Raw genomic sequence first — 21,643 nt, 5'->3', positions numbered from 1 at the left:
GTTTCAGTGTCTTTCTCTCTGTCTCTCTGTCCCTGTCTCTCTCCCGTCCTTGCTCGTGCTCTCCTGCATGTACCTATGGATCAAGCTGCAGGGAGAGGGATGGACCCCACCTGGAAGCCTGCCAGAGACAATCCGGGAGGGAAGTTTGATCCTGGGTCCCTCCAGCTCTGAGTGCCAGCTGGAACCCCAGGAGAGAATCTGGCATCTTGTCTAGGCATGACCCTCACCCAGCTCCTCACTGAGCCAGCACTTCTGTTCGAATCAGTAAATATTTGCCAGTCCCCCGCACTCCCCACACATCCCCCCCACCATCCCAACTCCCTGCCAGCCGTGCTCCCGACACCAAGGCCCAGAGGTGAGTCCTGCCTTTATTTGGGGTAGAGGCTGTCCCAGAGAGACAGACACCCTGACAGACGCCTGGCCTGAGGTAAGAACAGACGTCCAGTGGCTCTGGTTCCGTGTCTTGTGTTTTCACACATGTAACCTCAGACCCCGTGAGGTGCTTCCTAGAATCATCACTGTTTCCCAGACGACAAAACCAGACCCAGGGCTCTGGGTACAAAGTCACACAGCCAGTGCTCGGCAGGGCCGGGATTTGAACGCAGGAGGTCTGGCCCTTAAATCACGTCATTCTGGGATGCAGAGTAGGATTTGAGTTGTGAATAAGAAGCTTCCTGCTCCTCTTCCTCCACTCTCTCTACCTGCAGACCTCAGATCCTCCCGCCAGGAGCCCGAGGGCCTCTTGAGGGCAGTGCCCTGCTTCTGCCTTGTTACTTGAGGAGCCTCAAGAGAGGGGGCGGACATGAGAAAATCACGCCCAAAACACACCCTGGGCATCCTCAGTCCTGGGGCCCTGTGGCAGGGCCACCTAGGCCCAAGGCCCTGAGGCTTTACAAGGGTATCAGCAAGCCACAATGGAAAAGAGCTTGCCGGTCCTTCAAGACATTAAACACAGAATTACCAGGTGACCACAAGCCATTCCTAAGTGTATGTAGCCAAGAGAAATGAAAACATAGGAACTCACAGAAACTTGTACATGGGTATCTGTAGCAGTATTACTCAGAATAATCAAAAGGTAGAAACCACCCAAATGCCCATCATTGAATGAATGGAAAAACAAATTGTGATATAGCCATACAGTGAAATATTATTATTCGACCATAAAATGGGACCAAAGGACTGATATGTGCTACAACTTGATTGAACCTCAGAAACATTACGTGAAGTGAAGGAAGCCAGCCACAAAGGGTCACATATTGCCTGGTTATTATTATGTGCTATATCCTGAGTAGGTAAAATCCTGGGAGGCAGAAAGCAGACGAATGGTTATCAGGTTATCAGGGGGTGGGGTCGCGTAGCAATGGGAGCGATTATTGAACAGGTATGGGATATTTTGCTGAGGCAATGAAAGAGTTTTCTAACTAGAGAGATGTGGTAATTGCACAAAATTGCAAATACACTTAAGTGCCACCGATTTATATACTTTAAAATAGTTAATTGCATGTTATATAAATTTAATCTCAATTTAAAAACAACAACAACAAAGAGGATCACCTTCAGTTCCCTCCATCCAACATCCTCAGGCACCCCCTTGGCCAGCAGGACTGGACACCAGCTCTGCCCCGAGCCATGGGCTCCCTCGGAATTTCAGCCCAGTCACTGGCCACCACTCCCTCAGATCAGTGGCGTGTGTCTCTTGTAATGAGCGCACAGGGTCTGGTGGAGCTCACTGAACCAGGAGAGCTGGAATTTGAGCCCAGGGCTGCAGAGCTCCAAAGCCCAGACTCTTACCCTTCCCCCCTGCCTGCCCGCCCCTTCCCGCCCCCCTCACGAAATATCGCATCACCCACGCCCCTGCACTCTCTGAGCCCTCCTTCCCCCACCTGGGTACTGGGTCTTAGGGCTGGCCACCAGCCAGATGCGTAAGGCCACTGAGGTTTTTATAACATAACCCTTTAGAGATTGGTTGTGCCAAAGGGCAGGGCCTTCTTATACCTTCCACCACTTCCCCCAGTTAGTTGTGAGGAGCATGGGGACAGTGTTAAGAAGTGGGTCCAGGGTCCAGCTGTGGGTGCCCTGTCTGCTCCTGGCATTCCCTGCTTCAGCCACTGGTAAGACATGCCAGCTTAGCCTGCAGAGGGGGGAGCTTCAGGGTTGCTGGGAGGACTTGGGTGGAAGGCGCAAGAGGGAGGCAGGGACCGGGAGGGGTGGACAGCCTGCTCGGGGAAGAAGCCCTCAGTTCCAAGAAATGCCAGGGGTTGTGTGCATCCTCTCTGGGCTGGGTCTCAGCCACTGTGGTCATGTGTGGTCTCCAGAGCAGGCCTGCCAGAGGACATGATTGTCCTTATGTTTTCAGGGCACCCAGGATTTGATTAATCAGCAAGACACAGACACAGAAGGGAGGGTCACGAAAGGTTTCCTTCCAGGTCCTAGAAACAAGCGGCATGCAGGGAAGCATGGGTCAGTCAGGAGGCAGAGCAGGGGAGGGGAAACCGTGGGCAAGAACCTTTATTGTTTGCAGAAAAAAGCGGCCAGGGGGCTAAGCAGGTTCTGGATTGGCTAATTCCAATGTTCTCAGTGGGCTCTGGGGCATGGGGCGGTCCCTCATTATCTGGTATCTGGCCCTGGGGTGATTAGGGCAGGTGGTTAGTGGTGGGGAATCTGAGAAGCCCAGAGAAGGTGGCTGGGGGCACAGGCTCTGGATTGGTTGGTTCGCATCTGAAAGACACCTTTCAGTGAGTTGTTTACTATCTCTAAGGACTGGCCAGCCCTGGAACCCGCAGTCCCTCCAGAGTCTGCAAGATGTCAAAATAAAGAAAACGAAAAGACATGGTTATTACACTTAATTTAGCAGATGAGAAATCTGAGGGTGAATGGCTAGCCCAAGGCCCAAAGCCCCACGACAGGTCTGTGGGTCCCAGGAGAACCTAGTTCACCCTCAGGGGATTGGTTTGGCCCAGAGGAGAGTGGCAGACCTGCGAGGGGGGAGGAGAAAGGGGGGGGTCATCATAGGGCCCACCCCCCGGGCTTGCTGGGAAGGTTAGTCACGGTGCTGTGTGCAAAGTGCTCAGAACAGGGCTCACAGAGTAGGTGCCCCAAGAACCACTGTGTAGTGAGTCCATTTGCCCGGCCCCCCCCATCACCTGTGGAGGCTGCAAACTCATTCGCTGGCCCTCTGTCCTGCCCGCAGGGCCTGAGGTCACACAGCCTGAAGTGGACACCCCCTGGGCCGCGTGCGAGGCCGGCAGGTGGCCATGAGGGGCACAGACCGCCTTGTGAATGTCTTCCTGGGCCTCCCGTTCGCGCAGGCACCTCTGGGGCCTGGCCGATTCTCAGCTGCGCCCAGCGCAGTCCTGGGAGGGTGTGGGGGATACCAGCAATGCCCCTGCGATGTGAGTAGCCCCTTGGAGGTGGACAAGCTGGTAGGTTGCAGGGATCTAGATGGCGGGGCTGATGGGCTGACCCCCTGGCCCTTGGGCGCATCCCCGGCCACAGGTGTCTGCAGGATCTGGAGAGAATGGACAACAGCAGATCTGTGTTGAATGGAAAGCACCTGTTTCAGAGGACTGCCTGATCCTCAACAGCTGCAGCCCCGCTGAGGCCCCTGCAGGGGCCAGGCGGCCGGTGTGCAGCTTTGAGGGCCCTGTCTGCACATCCGGCTCTGCCTGGCCTGTCCCCTCCCCAGCCCCGTTCTCATACTGCCTCAGGGGCCCCAAGAATACCCTGGGTTGATGGGAGGGCAGCTGGTGTCCCAGGAGCTGGGGGTCACTGCCCCATGGCCTCTCTGCAGGTCATGCTGTGGATCCATGGAGGCACTCTGGTGGCGGGTGCTGCCACCTGCCAAGACGGGTCAGCCCTCGCTGCCTACGGAGATGTGGTAGTGGTCACCGTCCAGTACCGCCTGGGGTTCCTTGGCTTCCTCAGGTGAGGTGGCCAGCCTGGGGTAGGGCTTTGCTGGCACTGGGAGAGGCCAGCTTGTGAGGGCAATTGGGGAACTAGGGTAGGGGTCCAGAGCTTGAATGCAGATTTCTCAGGCAAGCAGGGTGGCTGGAGAGCAAAGGACCCTTCCCCAATGCCGTCCGGGGCAGAGAAGGAGGCTCCCCATCGCTCCCCTCTGGGGAAGGGGCTCTCCCGAAGCCAGAAGCATACAGAGAACTTGGTCCTTTGGACAGGAACTGTTGACTGGTGGTCTGGGGCCTGGATCCCAGCAAGGGGCGGGGGCAAGGAGCACTAAGCTCTGGCTGGCCCCCCAGCTAGGCACCCCACACCACGTGCTGGGCAGGGGGCTATGAAGCATGCCTCATAGCCAGGCCAGACCTGGGGAAAGGGGAAGGGTCTGCCGGCCCGGCGGCTGGTTCGGAGCAAATAGGCAAAGGCTGAGAAAGAGCCCCGCCGCCTCCGCTAACCACTGCCTCCCCCAACCACTGCCTCCCCCCTGCCCCCTAGCACTGGGGATGAGCATGCGGCTGGCAACTGGGGCTTCCTAGATGCGGTGGCTGCTTTGAACTGCGTGCAGGGGAACATCTCCCCCTTTGGAGGTGACCTCAACTCTGTCACCATCTTAGGTGCTTCGGCTGGCGCCTGCATCGTCTCTGCCCTGGTGAGTCTCCACAGGCTGGCAAGAGTATCTCCCGTGGCCCCAGACCACCCAGCATTTCTGCCCTCCCCTGACAGCCCCCTGTCCTCAACACGGCACCCAGGTCCTGCCCCCGCTGGCTGCAGGGCTCTTCTACAGGGCCATAGCTCAGAGTGGGAGCGTCACCATGCCAACGTTAATGGATCCTAACCCGAGGGTCCTGGCTCTGGTCGGCATTTCTTTGCCTCTCTCACCCCACGTGTGCCGGCCACAGCCACCCTTTGCTTGCCCTGAAGTCCCAGAGGGTGTCACCAGTAGGGAGCTGACTCCCCAGCCTGGCTCAGGTCTCGGCAGCCTCTGTCGTCCCCTCCCCGCCACACTGGCCGTGCTGGAATCCCTCCTCTCTGAACCCTGTCTCATTTCCTTAACTCACTCTGTGAAACTTGACTGAGCCTGCTGGCTCTGGGAATATGGTTAACTAGATAATGACACTGTTCTCAGAGGGGTAAAGGGGACTCCACTACCCGCACAAATAATGATGGTATGATGTAATGGGGGACACACGGGGTGCCTGGGGACCACCCAAGCTGTGGGCAAAGAAGCCTTCTCAGGGTTGGCGGCAGGTCTCTGGCCAGTCCCGAGTCCCCATCTCTGACATCACTGCCCCGTCTTTCCCACAGATACACCCATTGTGTGTGGGAGGCAGAGGGCTGGAAGGTGGGGGTGGATGAGTGAGGGAGAGGCCAGGCTCTTGTCTGTCCCCAGAGCTTCGCAGACTCCCTGGGCTGCAGCTCTGCCTCTTCGGCTGAGATGTTTCAGTGCCTTCGGCAGATGGCAAAGAGCAAATCCTTAACATGAAGTTGGTATGCCTACCTCTCGGGGGGCGGTGGCAGGCAATGGCGCAGAGGGGTCCGTCCAGCTCCTGTGGGAGCAGAGAAGCAATCAGCAGTCTGGGGTGAGCGTTGGGGCAGCCACCCCTGAGGGGAAGGGATGGAGGGCCCAAGCAGGCCTGGGAGCATGAATGCAGGGCCAGCTCTTCTAGGAAAGAGGTCTGCTTGGAAGTATCCATTGCCTGGTCTCCCTATTGCTCCTGGTCCTCCAACCCTGGTGACCTCTATCCCCTCTAAGGCTCAGCCACCCAGGCACGCAGCCGGGGGACCCCCGCATGCCATCTTTTAAGGCATGGGCCTGACTGGGAAGACCCGTGCCTTGCTTTCTCCTGCAGAACACTACGGCTTCCTACACTGTTGATGGCACCTTCTTTCCCAAGAGCCCCATGGAACTCTGGAGGGACAGGCACTTCTACTCTGTGCCCTTCCTCGTGGGTGTCAACAATCACGAGTTTGGCTGGCTCATCCCCAGGGTGAGTGTCCTCTGGCTCTTGTGCTTTTAAGGCCCTGCCCTAGCCAATCCTCTGCCACCCCAACATCATCACCGCAACCTATGAGCTGACACTCCCATTTGATAGGTGAGAAGGTAAAGCTCAGAGAAGTTTATGGGACTTGCTTAAGGTTACCCAGCTTAATTTTCCCAAAGCAAAAGCTTGGAGACCAAGCTTTTGCACAAAGTAGCCTTCTGGGCAGTTACTGATTCACAGCATATTCTCGCCTTGGTGTCTGGTTTATACATCAAACTCTATGAGACTGGTTAGTATGACTCTGTGCCTAAACATCATGGCCCAAGTGCCTTCCAGTCCCTTGCAGGTGCACAGAACTCCCCACACAAAGCGTTAACATCATGCTTTCCTTCTGAGCATCTTTCCTATCATTCTCCTTCTTCTACCCATCTTCACGGTGATTGACTTAAAAAAAATTTTTTTTTTAAAGATTTTATTTATTTATTTGACAGAGAGAGACACAGCAAGAGAGAGAACACAAGCAGGGGGAGTGGGAGAGGGAGAAGCCGGCTTCCCGCAGAGCAGGGAGCCCGATGCGGGGCTCGATCCCAGGACTCTGAGATTATGACCTGAGCCGAAGGCACTTAACGACTGAGCCACCCAGGCGCCCCACGGTGATTGACTTTAATGACTGCAAAACCTTCCACAAAGGGAGGGTCCCATCATAATATTCCTTGATTTCCACACTTGGGTACTTTCTAGTTTTTACGACCGAAGCTAATAGGGCAGTGAACCTCTGCACATTCATAGATTTTGTCCTTTGATTTCTTCCTTTGGAATAGCTCTCCAGGAAGGACATTTGGGTTTTTGTTGGATGACAGGCTCATGCAATCTTGACATTCAAGGAAAAAGCTTGTAGAAGTTTCCAGGCCAGGTGTGTGTATGCAGTATGTGTGTGTGTGTGCGGGGGGGAGGTGTGTGTAATGGCAGAAGAACGTTAAGGGGAAACAGTGGCAGGCAGCCTTGGCCCCACACTGTCAACTGAGAGCCATGAATCGAACGGTGAGGAAGAGCCAACCTGGCTGGCTCCCAAGACCCAGGCAAGCCTGCCTGGTGCAGAATGCTGTGCCTGGGACTTTGTAGCCAAGGATGTTTCTCAGGAATTGGGTGGCTCAGGGGGCTGCTCACCTCCTCGCTGGTGCAGGCATTCTCTTTACTCCCCCTGTCATCCATATGGGCACAACCATACATTGCTCAGCCGACTAGATGTTTACTAAATGTCCATGGTGGAAGCATTAGCTATGGAAAGTAATCCATACATCTTATGGAGACCTCTCCACCTCTTACACATTGCCGCTCGCTTAGCACTTTGTGAAATTGCTGTGCCGATTTAAACTGCGGCCAGCAACTTGAGTCTACAGGTTTTATTACAACTTTACCGGCATTTGCAGACCATAATTTTTAAAATATCAACTTTATTGAGATGTAATTTACAAACCATAAAATTTACCCTTTTAAAAAGCGTGTAATTCAGTGGGTTTCAGTATATCCACAAAGTTGTGCAACCATCACCACTATCTTATTCCAGAACATTTGCATCACCCTAAAATGCAGCCCGTACCTGTTAGCAGTCACTTCCCATCCCGCCTCCCCCCAGCCCCTGGCGACCACTAATGTACTTTCTGTCAGATCTGTGGATTTGCCTGTTCTAGACATTTCAAGCGATCTCTACACCCAAAGTGGGGCTCAGACTCACAACCCCGAGATCAAGAGTCACATGCTCCACCAGCTGAGCCAGCCAGGTACCTCCTAGACATTTCAAATAAGTAGAATCCTACAATGTGTGGGGTTCTTTTGTCTGACCTCTTTCATCCAATAGGATGTTTCCAAGGCTCATCTATGTTGGAGCATATATCAGTACTTCCTTCTTTTTTATGACTGAATAGTGCCTTGTATAGATAACAATACAATTTGTTTATCCATTCATCAGTTCAGAGATATTTGGGTTGTTTCTACCTCTTTGGATATTATGGGTAATCCTACTCTGAACATTCATGTACAAGTGTATGTTTTAACTTCTCTTGGTTATATACCTAGGAGTGGAATTGCTGGGTCCTATAGTAACTCTGTTTAATTATTTGAGGAACTGCCTGTTTTCCAAAGTGGCTGCACCATTTCACATTCCCACCAGCAATGTATGAGGATTTCAATTACTCCACATCCTCGCCAACAGTCATTAGCTCTCATTTTGATTATAGTCATCCTAGTGGGTGTGAAGTGGTATCTCATTGTGGTTTTGATTTGCATTTCCCTAATGACTTGAGCATCTTTTTATGTGATTATTGGCCATTTTTATATCTTCTTTGGAGAAATGTCTTTCAAAGTCTTTTGCCCGTTTTAAAATTGCATTGTCTTTTTATGGTTGAATTGTAAGAGTTTTTCATTTATTGTAGATACAAATCCCTTATCAGATATATGATTTGCAAATCTTTTTTGCCATTCCGTGGGTTGTCTTTTCACTTTGTTATGGTATCCTTTACAACACAAAAAACTTTCATTTTGGGGTGCCTAGGTGGCTCTCAGGACATGATCCAGGAGTCCCAGGATCTAGTCCCGCATCAGGCTCCCTATTCATCAGGGAGTCTGCTTCTCCCTCTGACCCTCCCCTCTCTCGTGCTCTCTCTCTCTCTCTCAAATAAATAAATAAAATCTTTTAAAAAAACCACTTTCATTTTGATGACGTCTGATTTATTTTCTCTTTTGTTGCTTGTGCTTTTGGCGTAATATCTAAGAAGGGATTGCTTAATCCAAAGTCACCCAGATTTACCTCTATGTTTTTCCCAAAGAATTTTATAGTTTTAGCTCTTATATTTAGGTCTGATTCATTTGAAGTTAATTCTGTATATGGTTTAAGTTAGGGATTCTTTTGCATGTGGTTATCCAGCTGTTCCTGAATCATTTGTTTAAAAAACCTTTCTTTCCTTATTGAATTGTTTTGGTGCCCTTACTGAAAATCATTGACCATAAATGTAAGGGTTTATTTCTGGACTCTCACTTCTATTCCATTAATTTATATGTCTATCCTTATGCCAATACCACACTATCCTGATTACTACAGTTTTGTAGTAAGTTTTGAAATGGGGAAGTATAAGTCCTTCAACTTTGTTCTTCTTTTTCAAGATTGCTGCATTACTTTGCTAGGGTTGTCATAACAAAGGACTACAAGGTGGGGGTGCTTAAACAATAGAAATCAATTGCCTCACAATTTTAGAGGCTAGAAATCTGAAATCAAGGTGTTAGCTGGACTGGTTCCTTCTGAGTACTGTAAGAGAGAATCCATGCCTCTTCTCTAGTTTCTGGTAGCTTCAGGCATTCCTTGGCTTATGGATGGCATTCTCCCTCAGTCTTTACATTGTCTTCCTTCTGTACCATCCATCTCTGTGTCCGAATTGTCCCTTTTTACAAGGACACTAGTCATATTGGACTAGGGCCCACCCTAATGATTACCTTTGTAATCATCTTAACTTGACTACCTCTCTAAAGGCCCTATCTCTAAATAAAGTCACATTCTGCAGTCCTGGGGGTCATGACTGTACATACCCTTTTGTGGAGATACAAATCAGTCCGTAACAATTGTTCTGGTTATTCTGGGCCCCTTGAATTTCCATATGAATTCTGATCAGCTTGTCCATTTCTGCCAAAAAAAAAAAAAAAAGTGGCTGAGATTTGGATAGGGATCACGCTGAATCTATAGATAAGTTTAGGAAGTATCGCCATCTTAACAAGATGAAGTCTTTCAACCCACGAACATAGGAGGTCTCTCCATTTACATAGGTCCTCTTTAATTTCCCTCAATTATGTTTTTGAGTTTTCAATGTACAAATCTTGCACTTTGTTAATGAAGTGGATCCTTAAGTATTTTGTTTTTGATGCTATTGTAAATGAAATTGTTTTCTGCACATGATCTTCAGATGTTCGTTGCTGGTGTGTAGAAACACAACTGATTTTGGTCTATTGTTCTTGTTGACCATCATTTTTAAGACATTTGCACCTTTAGCTACTCTGGCCTTTAGCTTAGTCCTTTATTTTTTAGTGCAATTAACATCCCCCTTTAGGTATACACTCGTTGAGTTCACTCATCTGTGGGTTTTCTCTTCCTGTTTTCACAAAGATTAACAAAGAGCCTTGTAGCCATGAAACTAACTTCAATAGCTAATGTTTCCACAGTGTTTACTGAATGTCAGGGTCCTTGTATTTGCTACTTCGGTCTTCATAATCCTATGAGGCAGGTTATTGTCATTTCTGTTTCACAGATTAAGAAACTGAGACACAGAGAATTTAAGTAATAGGCCCAGGTCATGCACCTAGAAAGTGGCAGAGCTGGGATTCGAACCCAGAGACTATGCCCTTAAAACTGTAACATATAAAGACAACTTTTCATTTTATCTTATTTTTTTAAAAAAGATTTTATTTATTTGACAGAGAGAGACACAGCGAGAGAGGGAACACAAGCAGGGGGAGTGGGAGAGGGAGAAGCAGGGTTCCCGCCGAGCAGGGAGCCCAATGTGGGACTCGATCCCAGGACCCTGGGATCATGACCTGAGCTGAAGGCAGACGCTTAACCGACTAAGCCACCGAGGCGCTCCGACAAAATTTCATTTTAAAGACAGCATTTTGGGGCGCCTGGGTGGCTCAGTCGTTAAGCGACTGTCTTTGGCTCAGGTCATGATCCCAGGGTCCTGGGATCGAGCCCCGCATCGGGCTCCCTGCTCGGCAGGAAGCCTGCTTCTCCCTCTCCCACTCCCCCTGCTTGTGTTCCGTCTCTCGCTGTGTCTCTCTCTGTCAAATAAATAAATAAAAGCTTTAAAAAAAAACAAACAAAAACCGAGCCCTTTGAAAAAAAATAATAATAAAATAAAGACAGCATTTTAACTTCCCCTGTGGGCCCTCCTACAGCACCTGGTCACACTTGGCTCCGTTCACTGGGCCGTGAACATTTGTCTGCTCATGATTGCGAGTGGGGGGTGGCGATGATAAGGCTGTTACAAGAGGACCTTGATGTCCCCGCAGGGCTAGGGTTTCCTGGATAAGGTGCAACAGATGAGCACAGAGAATATATTGGCCATGGTGAAACCCTACTTGGCCAGTATGGTGAGTCAAAAGGGAGGAAGAGGTAGTCCGGTGGGTATCCTATCCAGAATAGTAGGGCACCCTCCTCTTCCTCTTACCCTCCATCCCCCACAGCTACCCCCACACTGCCAAACCCCTTGGTTCAACTGCTGACTTTTAGTTCCACCCAGAAATCCTCTTGCACATGAGTCAGTGTGGTTCCCAAAGGAAGATCATCATTGTCATCATAGACTGCCCCCTAATGAGCCCATACTATGTGCCAGAGACTGTGCTGAGCCCTAGGACAGGCATTCATCTCCTTCAATCCTCATTATAACCCTGTGAAATAGAAATTTTCATCATCTCCATTTTACAGATGAGGAAACCAAGGTTCCAGGTCTCATGATAAGTAAAGGGCAGAGACAGAACTTCTGCCAGGTCTGTCTGATCCCAGAGCTTTAGCTGTTAAGATCATCCTGTCAGATGTGGAGCCAGTTGGACCCGAAGTCCAAACCCCAACCCTGGTCACTTGTCCACAGTTAGCCGTTGAGCCCATTTCTTCATCTGTAAATGATGGGTGCTGTATTTGAAAAGTCTACTGGGAGTTAGTATTCAGAGGGTGCTCAATCTATGCATATTTCCCTCCCTACTTTGGAACCCCTAGAGCCCTCCCCATTCATACAACCTCATTACTGTTCTCTGGAGCTCTCGGGGAGCCCCCATGATTTGTTCTTTCACTAACTTCCTGGTTAACTTCAACCGGGCAATCCCTCAAGACCAGAATCCTTAGCTAGGAACTTCATGTAGGCTGCCAAACAACCCTGCCAGGCAGGAACTAATTTTCATGGAGGCTCAGCAACCTAGCTGAGATCACACAGCCAAGCAGCAATCGCAGAGCTGGCATTCTGGCTCCAGATCTGACCTGATCCTGCCCAGACACTATCTAGAACCCCCAAGGGAGGGAGGAGTTCTGGGCACATGAGTCTTGGGATATAAAAGAGGCCATGCTGGTGGGTGTGGGGCTTCTTGGGAGGGTCTCCTGGGGCTTCCAGAACCTGAGTGGGCCTGAGTCTGGCCTCCTGCCCCAGGATGTGCCCCCTGAGGTGATGCCCAGCATCATAGATGAATACCTAGGCAGCAGTTCCAACACAGAAATCAAACGCAATGCCTTCCAGGACATTCTGGCTGACATCACCATTATCTTACCCTCCTTGAATTTCTCTAGAAACCTCCGAGGTGAATCTATCCCTGGTCACCTGCCCCACCCTTTCCATTTTGGACCAGGAGCTGGGTTATCACAGGCGACATGACCCACACCCTGCCACTGCCTCCACACCCCCCTTCCTTTCTGGGATGCAGATGGGACTCTGGCAGGTCACTCTGTGGGCGAGTAAACCAAGGCTCAGAGAGGTGCAGTGACTCATCAGAGGTCACCCAGCAGGGCTCATCACCAATTCTCAGGGATTCATTTGAATCATGAGTGATTTTTCCCACGTTCAGCACTTCTCCTGGGAGAAAAGTCTTGCTTCCTCCAAGCCTGGTGGCTAGTCCCTGACATAGCCCTCAAACAACTCCAAGCTCCTTTCTTTGTGACCTTGAGCAAGATGCCTATCCCCTCTGTACCTCAGTTTCCTCATTTGTAAAATGGCGACAGTAACAGACTCTAATTCGTCTGTTGTCAGGAGGGTGAAATGAGCGGTGACGCAGAAAGCACGTGGAATGGTGTGCGGCAGCCGGCGGGTGCTCAGGAAGCGCTTGCTGATAATGACATTGTCATCATCAGTATTATTACTGGGACTGGAGTTACTATGAGCCGGGCCTGTGATCAGGCTGACGGTACCTAACCCTGAAGCAGCCCTCTCTCCACAGATTCTGGAGTCCCCGTCTTTTTCTATGAGTTCCAGCATCAACCCAGTTCTTTCTCGAGATCAAGCCTGAGTGGGTGAGGGCTGACCATGGGGCTGAGATAGCCTTCATGTTTGGGGGTCCTTTCCTCACGGACGAGAGCTCCCTGCCGGGTGAGGACACAGAGACAGGTGATCCTTGGGCTGCAGGCTCCAACGGGCTAAGCTGGGGCTTGTAGGCACACACGTCTCGTCAGTGCAGGGAACCCTTGGGTTCTCTCCAGGACCCACCTGACTCTGATCCAGGTCTGTTCCTTCCCTGGCCTTTCTAGAAGCTACAGAGGAGGAGAAGCAGCTGAGTCTCACCATGGTGGCTCAGAGGACCAAGTTTGCCCGGACAGGGTGAGTGACAAGCCAGCACACGTGGCTTTGGGCCTCGATGACTCAGATCTTCCCCCCAGGGGACAACGCGGGAGGCCTTAGCCTTCATTCATTCCTCCCACCCAGGGACCCCAATGGGGAGAGGCTGCCTCCGTGGCCCCCCTTCAACCAGTTGGAGCGATAACTGGAAATCGGCCTGACACCACAAATTGGCCAGAAGCTGAGAGAAGCCCAAATGCAGTTCTGGGCAGAGAGGCTTCTGGCCAAGATCGGCCAGTGGCGGCAGATGCGGAAGGGCAGGAAGGCCCAGGAGGAGCCCTAGGGCGGGGACAGAGTCCCAGCAAAGCAGCTTCTTTCTCCCGCTGCTAAGAAACTTTGACTTAAACCAAGCTGATATATAGACATGTCCCTTAAGGAACCAGCCCCTCTATGAGTGGCACTGTGCTCTGTTGAACCCCACTCTGCGTCTCCCACACAAGGGTTGGGCAGGACCTGGAGTCAGGGATGTTTGATGAGTGAGTAAAAGACAGAGAGCCAGGGAACCATGGCTGCTGGACACGAACCCAGGCTCTTCAGCCACCAAACCTATGCTCGGTCTGGCACAGATGTCCTCCTTAGCCAGGAGGGTGGATGGACAAGGCAGTCCTGGAGTAGAGGGGAGTCCTGAGACCTCAGGGGATCCAGCCTAGAACAGATCTTAGCCTCCCAAGCAGTAATCACCCCCAAAGCCTGACTCAGGCTGAGGGAGATCGCTTTCTCCATGCTGCCCACACCTGTCTCCTGCACAAGACAAAACAGAATCCAGCTAGGCCGGAGCCCTGACTCTTAGGATATGAGATGTGAGTTTCCCAGCCCTAGTGCTTCAACATTTTACGGGCTGGCTGGGCTCCTCCCTCCCCTCCCAGCTTGGGGAGACCAACTTCTAGGGGAGCTCAGCACAGCCCCCACAGTACCTACCAGGACACAGGAAAACAGTTGGGGGAGGGTGTCTGGACTAGTGCATCAGTCAGGCTTTTGTCACAGAGAAAAGAAGAGGCCTACCCACTCAGGCTACAACAGGTGAAAAGGAACCAGAGGTTTTTTGGGGGGGGGGGGCAAACATTTCTTTTTTTGAGGATCATTGCCCCATTCCCTCAAAACATCTGGATTCTAATCCATATCACAAGGACTTTCCCTGCCCCCACTCTCTCATCCTACAGGTCCAATCCCACAAATACCCTTCCTCAGTCAGACTAAGTTCCTGGCTGCTAAGAGTTACATGAAAAGCACTTGCAGTTGGGACCAGTGCTGTTCAGGGAAGTCCATTCTGGGCAGGAAGGAAAGACATAAAGCCAAATGGGCCCTGAGTCATGCCACTCCCCTGCTCAAAAGTTCCCTGTGATTCCTTGCCACCCTTAGGGCAAGTCCATGTTCTTCACCTGGCACTGAAGGCCTCCCGTTCCCTTCCCCTTCTCTCCACAGGGAAGTTTGTCCCCACAAGTGAGTGGAGAGCCTGACAAATAAACAAGCCCCAGTCACCGCGTGCCACTGGGGACTCAGAGGACTGTAGGTACACAGAGGCATGGGCCAGCCCTGACCTGGTGGACATGGGAAGGAAGGAAGGACATCTAAGCTGAGACCTGAAGGACAAGCAGAGATTACTCCAGGGTGCTGGCCAGAGCAGTGGACTTGAGGGATGGGGAGCAGCGGGAAAGGGTGTTCCTGGCAGAGGGAACAGCAGACACAAAGGCCTGGAGGTTGAAATGTACTGAGGAAACAGTTCTAAAGAATGGAGAGGTCAGCAAAGACCAGACTCTGAGGGGCCTTGTGGGCTGCAAAGGGGGTGTGTGCTTGAGGGTAATGGAGGGCCTTGGAAAGGTTTTAACCAGCAGGTGACATGAACTGGTTGGGGGGGGGCGGTGAGAGTGGGGACAGGGAGAGTAGGGAGGGGACCAGTGTGGGTTTCCAGCTAGGTGGAAAGGCACTGGTTGGCTCTAGATTTAGAGTAGACAGACAGACCTGCTGAGTGATGGACAGAGAGGTGAGGGGAAGGAAGACCCCCAGGGGCTGCCTGCAGGCGAGCAAGCCCAGGCTGGGAATCAAGGGCCCAGATCCGACCGTGCTGGATGTACAGAGGCCTCTCCCTCCAGGCCTGAGGGCGCACCATACCTGGGAGGCATGGGGCGGGGGGAACCATCACCAGCTTTGGTGCCACCATCGCCAGAGGGCTCTGGAGGGTGGGCCTCAGACCCTGTCCCGCTGCCATCTTTCCCTCCCTCTCATCCCCCAACCCCAGCTGCTAGAGTTCTTTCCGCACAGGGAGGGAGGGGGATGGCCTGGCCCCACCCCAGTCGCTCAGCGGGAGCATTCATACAAGGTGGGTATGCTGCTGGGATTTCAGTCCTCCTGCCTTTTTAGTCTGTCTTCCCTGGGCCAGTGATTGTGGAACACCCCTCCCCGGCCTGCCAGGTCATCCGTGACTGACTGATGGCCCTGCCCTGAGGATCCAGCAGCTACACAGAGCTGAGGGGAGCAAGCCAGGGGGAACCCACAAACTCAGACAGGCCAGGTCCTGCAGCGAAGGGACTGGTGGGCCCAGGGAGCCTCCCTGGGCGGGGTCACAGGAAGGACCATGTGAGCAGCGTGTGTGTGCCCCAGGGGTGACTGTGGGGTCAGATGCACACATCTGGACCCAGCCACCTGGACAAGGTACCAGCAGCTGCTCCAGTAGACACAGACATGCGTGTGTATACCCAGTGCCAAACTTAGTTACTCACCCACGTGGCCAGTCCCACACACTCATATTCACACACCCTAATAGGGTTCCAGTTCAGTTCTGCAATTTACTAAATGTGTATCTTTGTGTAAATTATTTAGCTTCGTTGTTTCTTAATTTTTCCATCTATGCAATGGGGGCAGTGATCATGTCCCCTTTCATAGATCTGCCGTGAGCACTGAGTGATAATTAGCTGTCGAGTGCCTGACACACAGCAAGTGCTCAGTAACTGCTCTCTGGCCTAGATACGGACACAGCTTTCACAATCATACTGTCCTTTGAATCAGATGGCCCCCTTGACTACAGTTTCGACCAGGATCAGGGCACAAGGCAACCAGCTAGCCAGGCATCACAAGGACACTTGCTAAGCTTGCCTCTGTGTCAGGCTTACTCACATCCATCATCTCCCTCAGGCGTCTGGACAGTCCTCTGGGGTCCTGAATGGTCCTTCAGGGCCCTGAGTGGATCTCCATTCTACAGATGAGGACACTGAGAATCAGAGGGGAGGGTGCCTTGCCTGAGGCCACACACACAGAGATGACAGAGCCGGACTCATAGCTAAATCCACTGGCCTCCGAGATGTCCTTCCCCCTCCAGAATGTGCCCTCATGTCTAGAACGCACTTTGCTGGAATTGAGAGATCTCAGAGGCTGATGTAGGTGGAGGGACTGGGGTTCTAACGGGCGGCAAGGCCAGCAAGGGATGGCCAGAGGGAGGGGGTCTTGCAGGGTAACAGCTTCAGACTGTGGTAAGAGAGATGACAGGGTCCAGTGCTGCTCTTGGTTGGATGCCACACAAACTCCCTCCATCCTCGGGCCTGCACTCGGATGCTATGGCTGGTCCGTGTGCACAGCCTCCCCCTGACCAGACTCCAGGGCCTCACCTGCTGCTGGGTCTTCAGGTATAGGGAAGCTGGCAGGGTAAAGGGCTTGAGGTGTCGAGCCTACCCCCACCATGGAGGGTCAGCGTCCAGGCCATCTTTCTCCCTGGTCTCCAGGCCCCATCACACCCCAACACCATTCAGAGCCCCAAGCAAGTGAAGACTCTGAGCCAGGCCATTGCTCCCCTTGGATGAGAGAAGCAGTGAGGGGGAATTGGGCCCCCAGGTCTCTAAGGAGACCAGACAGCCGTCCAAGCAGACCTAGAAGCACCACAGGGGTCCCAGAGCAGCAAAGTTGACTGGGTGGGTGGGTGGGCAGAGTCCTATCACCCCTGCCTGGCCCCGGCCTCCTGAGAGGAGGCCTTGTCTGCCACACCTGTGTGACAGACAAGGTATGAGGCAGAGCCAGGGTGAGCCCCCAGGAGCCCAGTCTCTGTTAGGACCACCCCCTGGGGTGGGTGCTGCCTAAAGTCACCACCCCAAGGGCTGGGAGGAATCTGCCCAGTGTGACTGAGCAAACCCGTCAGGCTTTCTGTGACCCTCGACCCAAAACTGGAGGGAGGCTCCTGGCCCTTCCCAGCCTCCCAGAGCTTCACCCACGAATCAGTCCTAAGGACCCATTCCTGTAGGGCCGCACCCTGGCCCCCATGTGGCCAGCTGGAGGCACACCTGGGTCTCAGGCTGGGCCTGGGAAGTGGCACTGGAAATGCCATGGCCAGAGTTCTGGGAAAGGGACAGCACTGCAGGCAGCAGCAAGAGGGCCTGAAGGTATCCTAGGACCTTTGAAGTCAGGGGTGGGACTGCACTATGTTAGGGCCACCTGAAAAATACAGGTGGGCAGTGGGAATTCCTCAATTGTCTCCTAATTGGACCAGACATCCAGTGACAGCAGGCTCAGGTCAGAGCTTCCCACCCTGCACCCCCAGTCCTGGGCCACCTCCAAGGCATGAGGTGAGCTCACCTGCAGGCAGCCAGGGTAATCCTTGGGAGCCAGTCTCTGGGCTGAGTCTCTCCATGACTTCAGGCAGGTCCTTCCCTCACAGGGATTTTAGTTCCCTGTCTATGCACGAAGCCTGGGCAGGTTGGTCTCATGCAAGAAACTGCAGGAATCTGGCTGTATCCTATAGGGGTGTAGCATATCAGAAAGGCACCCAGAAGGGGATGAGCTGACTTTTGGAGGATAGCCAGGAGTTCACCTGGTTGACAATGCAGGGAAGGGCATTCCACCCAGAGGGAACAGCATGAACAAAGGTCCCATCCTTTTTCTCCTGCTCTTTCCTACTGGCAGTAAGCCACCTTCCTTTGTGGGAGTGCAAGTCACACTTCCTGTGAGGCCTGGGCCAAGTCATTTCTCCATTCTGGGTCTCAGTTTCCTTACATATACAATAGGAACAATGATAATGATGGCAGCAGCAACAATAAAGATGCTTGGAAAGAGTCTTGGCTGCCCCAGAGCGGACATTCTGATATATAGGACTGGATGAGTCCTCTCCTGAGTCACCCAGCATGCTCTGTGTTTGAGGGAATACCAAGGCCCCATTTGGTCCACTATTGGGCTTCAGATATATGCAGACACGTCTGGCAAGTGGGGTGGGGTGTCCTTAGAGGCCAGATCGCAGGGTGAGGCCAAGGTCCTGGAGAGAGAAGGAGCCTGTGCTCAAAGCCAGCTCAGCGGCTGGGCCTGGGTGAAGGCGGAGAGCATGATTCTGGCCTGGCCTCCCACCCACAGGGGGCAGATAGAACACCCCGGGAGGGGCTCAGCCAGTGCGCCTGGGCCAAGGCTGCATGCACAGCTGGCTCCTCAATAAAGCATAGCCTCAGCTCAGCTGTGGACTTGATGATAACCCCTGGAGGCCCCTCCACGCCCTGGGAGCTCCCAAACATACTTCCCGGTGACTTGGATGTGACTCTCCGTCCCCAGAGATGCTCCCTGAGCATCCATTGGGTGACAGACCTTTTAGACCCTCCGTTCCCTTTCTTCCTCTGGAGCCAGCACTGCTTCATCATATGGTGACCGAAGGTTACATTTGAAGCAAGTGATATTTTCTGATTCGCAGCCTTTTTCCCCAAAATAGAATCAGCTTTTTCTTGGGTCCGAGTGGTTTCAGCAGCCCACTCCTACCTCCAGAGACCCTCCAGAGATGGTCTGTAGCTCTGTACATTGCTGAGGTTCCTGCTCTGTCAGGAGTCACTCCTTCCACAAAACCCCCCCCCCCGACCCAGCCAAATCTTTCCTTTATTTTTCTTTTTTTAGTAAACTTCTATGTTGAAACATAATGTATGTACCAAAAAGTACACAAATCCTAATTATAAAGTTTGATTAATTTTCATAAAATGAATATTCACATACACACCAGTATGTAACCAGCACGTGGATTAAGAAACAGAATATTATTAGCCGCTGGAACGAGTTCCCCTGTGCTCTTTCCGGGACTCCCCTCCAAAGGTGATGGCTATACGATTCTCAATGGCAGACGGTAGTTTTGCGTGCTAAATGGAATCACACAGCCTATGATTCCATGAAATGGAATAAAAATGGAATTATACAGTAGATGCTCTTTTGTGTCAGGCTACTTTCACTCCACATTAGGTCCGTGAGATGCATCCAAGGATCATTCAATCTCATTGTAACAGGATTTCATCGTGTGAATACACCACGGCATGTTTCCTGTTCTCTTAACAGGCCTTTGGGTAGTCTCCAGTCGGGGCTTTTATGAATGGTGTTGATAGGAACTTTCTTTTTTTTTTTTTTTTTTTAAGATTTTATTTATTTATTTGAGAGAGGGAATGAGATAGAGAGAGAGAGCATGAGAGGGGGGAGGGTCAGAGGGAGAAGCAGACTCCCTGCCGAGCAGGGAGCCCGATGCGGGACTCGATCCTGGGACTCCAGGATCATGACCTGAGCCGAAGGCAGTCGCTTAACCAACTGAGCCACCCAGGCACCCTGATAGGAACTTTCTAACACGCCTTCTGGTGAGCATACAGACATGTTCATTCAGTATATATCTACCACGTGGAATTAGTGGAGGGATTTGGAATTGCTGAGTCATGGTGTTGTAGCTTTGAACTCGAGTGGATTATGCCAAGCAGTTTTCAAAGAGGTTGTACCAATTTACACTCCCACCAGCAACGCATAAGAGTTCTGGTCGATCCAAATCCTTGCCAAAATGTCGGGATTGTCGGTCTGTTTCACATCAGCTTTCCCTTTTTCTTAGATTGCTTTCTTGAGATTGTATTCACATACCATACAATTCACCTACTTGAAGTGTACAGTGAAATGATTTTTCATATCTAATCTATTTTCTGTCTTTATTAGCTTCTCTGTTCTGGACATTTCATATTCATGGAATCTTATTAGACATAGTCTTCTGTGATTGGCTTCTTTCACTTAGCATAAGCATGGTGTCACATGTATGAGTACTTCATTCTGTGTGGCCAAATAGTATTCCATTTTATGGATATATCACATTTTGTTTCCTGTTCATTAGCTGATTCATCATTTGGGTTGATTCTACCTGGTAGCTATTAGGAATAATGTTGCTCTAAATGTTTGTGTACAAGTTTTTGTGTGGACATGTTTTTATTTCTCTTGAAGACACACACACACACACACACACACACACACACACCTAGGAGTAAAATTGCTAAGTTATACGGTAACTCTTATGTTTAATCATTGGAGGAACTGCCAGACTGTATTCCAAAGTGGCTGCACATTTTACATTCCTCCCAGAAGTCTATGAGGATTTAGATTTTTCCATGTCCTTGACAACATCTACTATCTGACTTTTGTATTCCAGTCACCCCAGTGGGTGTGAAGTGGGATCTACTTTGGTTTTGATTTGCATTTCCCTGATGGCTAATGATGTTGAACATCTTTCCATATGTTTATTGGCCTTTTAAACATATTCCTTGGAAAAATATCTCTTCATATCCTTTGCCCAATTTTAATTGAGTTGTGTTTTTTTGTTGTTAAGTTGTAAGAGTCCTTTATATATTCTGAATCCAAGTCCCTTAACGGCTATATGATTTGCAAATATTTTCTCCTATTCCATAGCTTGTCTTCATTTTCTTTGTTCTTTTGTATGTGGCGGCCCAATTGTCCCAACACCATGTTGTGGACAAGACCATTCTCCCCACCACTGAATGGTCTTGGCACCCTTGGCAGTCTTGTCGAAACTCAGCCATGCATAGATACATGGGTCTATTTATACATATATACACGGGACTCTCAATTCTGTTCCATTAATTTTTATGGTTAATTTATGTCAGTATATACTACCCTCTCTTGCTTACCATTTCTTTGTAATAAGTTTTGAAATAGGAAATTATGAGTCTTCCTGTTTTATTCTTATTCATGATTCACCCAGTCCAGCTTCCTTGCAATTCCATATGAAATTTAGAATCCACTTGTCGATTTCTACCAAGAAGTCAGCCGAGATTCTTACAGGGATGGCACTGAATCTGCAGATCAATCTGGGGAGTGTTACTTTACCAGCTTAACAATATGAAGTCCTTTCATGCACAAACACAGGGTGTTTTCCCATTCGTTTGGATCTACTTTAATTTCTTTTTTAAAATAAATTTATTTTTTTTACAGTGGGCTCTAGGCCCAACATGGGGCTTGAACTCACGATCCCAAGGGCAAGAGTTGCATGCTCTACTGACCGAGGCAGCCAGGCACCCCGATCTGTTTTAATTTCTTACAACAATGTTTTGTAGTTTTCAGAGTGTAAGTTTTGGACTTCTTTTGTTTGGGAGC

At 50.9% G+C, this 21,643-nt stretch overlaps 1 protein-coding gene across 1 annotated transcript; it reads left to right on the top strand.

Annotated features, from left to right (window-relative positions):
• Positions 1 to 2,029: 2,029 nt before the first annotated feature.
• Positions 2,030 to 13,568, top strand: CES3 (carboxylesterase 3). The gene is given in 17 exon segments (XM_045892117.2): positions 2,030 to 2,111; positions 3,191 to 3,220; positions 3,223 to 3,337; positions 3,339 to 3,392; positions 3,496 to 3,551; positions 3,554 to 3,624; positions 3,791 to 3,924; positions 4,447 to 4,600; positions 4,701 to 4,805; positions 5,342 to 5,443; positions 5,802 to 5,939; positions 10,983 to 11,063; positions 12,110 to 12,257; positions 12,891 to 12,941; positions 12,944 to 13,039; positions 13,198 to 13,267; positions 13,373 to 13,568. Coding segments are annotated over 17 exon segments (1,683 nt in total).
• The last annotated feature ends 8,075 nt before the right edge of the window (positions 13,569 to 21,643 follow it).

This window comes from Mirounga angustirostris, unplaced genomic scaffold (genome assembly GCF_029215605.1).
Source record: "Mirounga angustirostris isolate CCGP_5_RB_7025 unplaced genomic scaffold, mMirAng1.0.hap1 SCAF_16, whole genome shotgun sequence".
NCBI lineage: Eukaryota > Metazoa > Chordata > Mammalia > Carnivora > Phocidae > Mirounga > Mirounga angustirostris.
The sequence above is the reverse complement of the archived record's forward strand: the minus strand, read 5'-3'. Positions and strand labels throughout refer to the sequence as shown.